Source organism: Camelina sativa, chromosome 6 (genome assembly GCF_000633955.1).
Source record: "Camelina sativa cultivar DH55 chromosome 6, Cs, whole genome shotgun sequence".
In the NCBI taxonomy this organism is placed as follows: domain Eukaryota; kingdom Viridiplantae; phylum Streptophyta; class Magnoliopsida; order Brassicales; family Brassicaceae; genus Camelina; species Camelina sativa.
In genome coordinates this window covers 20,169,202-20,169,986 of record NC_025690.1, presented here as the reverse complement: position 1 = coordinate 20,169,986, position 785 = coordinate 20,169,202, and the positions used below count along the sequence as shown (strand labels likewise).

General features: G+C 38.5%; 1 protein-coding gene across 1 annotated transcript in view; it reads right to left on the bottom strand.

Moving 5' to 3' along the window:
- The window catches only part of LOC104792489 (nuclear transcription factor Y subunit B-8), a gene marked incomplete at its 5' end in the record, with an annotated part of 8,634 nt that extends 7,859 nt beyond the window's left edge, over positions 1 to 775 (bottom strand). The window contains 2 exon segments of the mRNA XM_010518649.1: positions 107 to 236; positions 564 to 775. Coding sequence (XP_010516951.1) covers positions 107 to 236; positions 564 to 775 — 342 coding nt within the window.

Genomic DNA, 785 nt, shown 5'->3' with positions numbered 1-785 from the left:
AGAACTAATTAACATCGTAATCAAAATTGTATCTTTTGTTCCTTGGGCTGGAAAAAGTTAGGTAATTGATTACATGGAAGCTGAATATGGAGACACCAGAACATACCTCTCTATATCTCATCAGGTAAAGCTTGAGGGGTTCAATGTATTCTTCAAATCCTAAAGTGGCCATTGCCCAAAGCAAATCATCTCCATTAATGGTCTTCCTTTTCTCTCTTTGACACTTATCACTCGCTCTGCTCCATCAAAGTCATAATAAAAACAGCCATTGCATCATTACAAAAAGGAACTTTGTAAAACTACAAACCTAACCTGAATGATCCAATATGCTAACATCAAATCCAAACAATATAAGGACTAAAAAAGACCTCAACTTTAAATCAACCAACCAAAGCAGCAGACATTAAGAAAACCCAACAATCTCAAACTACCCAAAGTGGACTTGAATCACCATAAAGTTTAAGACTTTTGAAAACTGTGCTAAACATCAATGTTCCCATGAAGACTCTATAAACAGGTCCAGCAAATAAAAATGTTGACAAGGTTAAAAAAACAAGACATACTCGCTGGTGATGAAGCTGATAAACTCAGAGACACATTCCTGAACAATCTCCTTAGCATCTTTAGCTATTTTGCCATTAGCAGGAAGACCTCGTTTCATAATACGGCTTATGTTAGCAATAGGAAGAAACCTATCCTGCTCACGAACGTGTAAAGACCTCGGACTTTGATCTCCACCACTCTCATGTCTTCCACCGCCTCCGGGACTCTTGGCCTGCGACTCC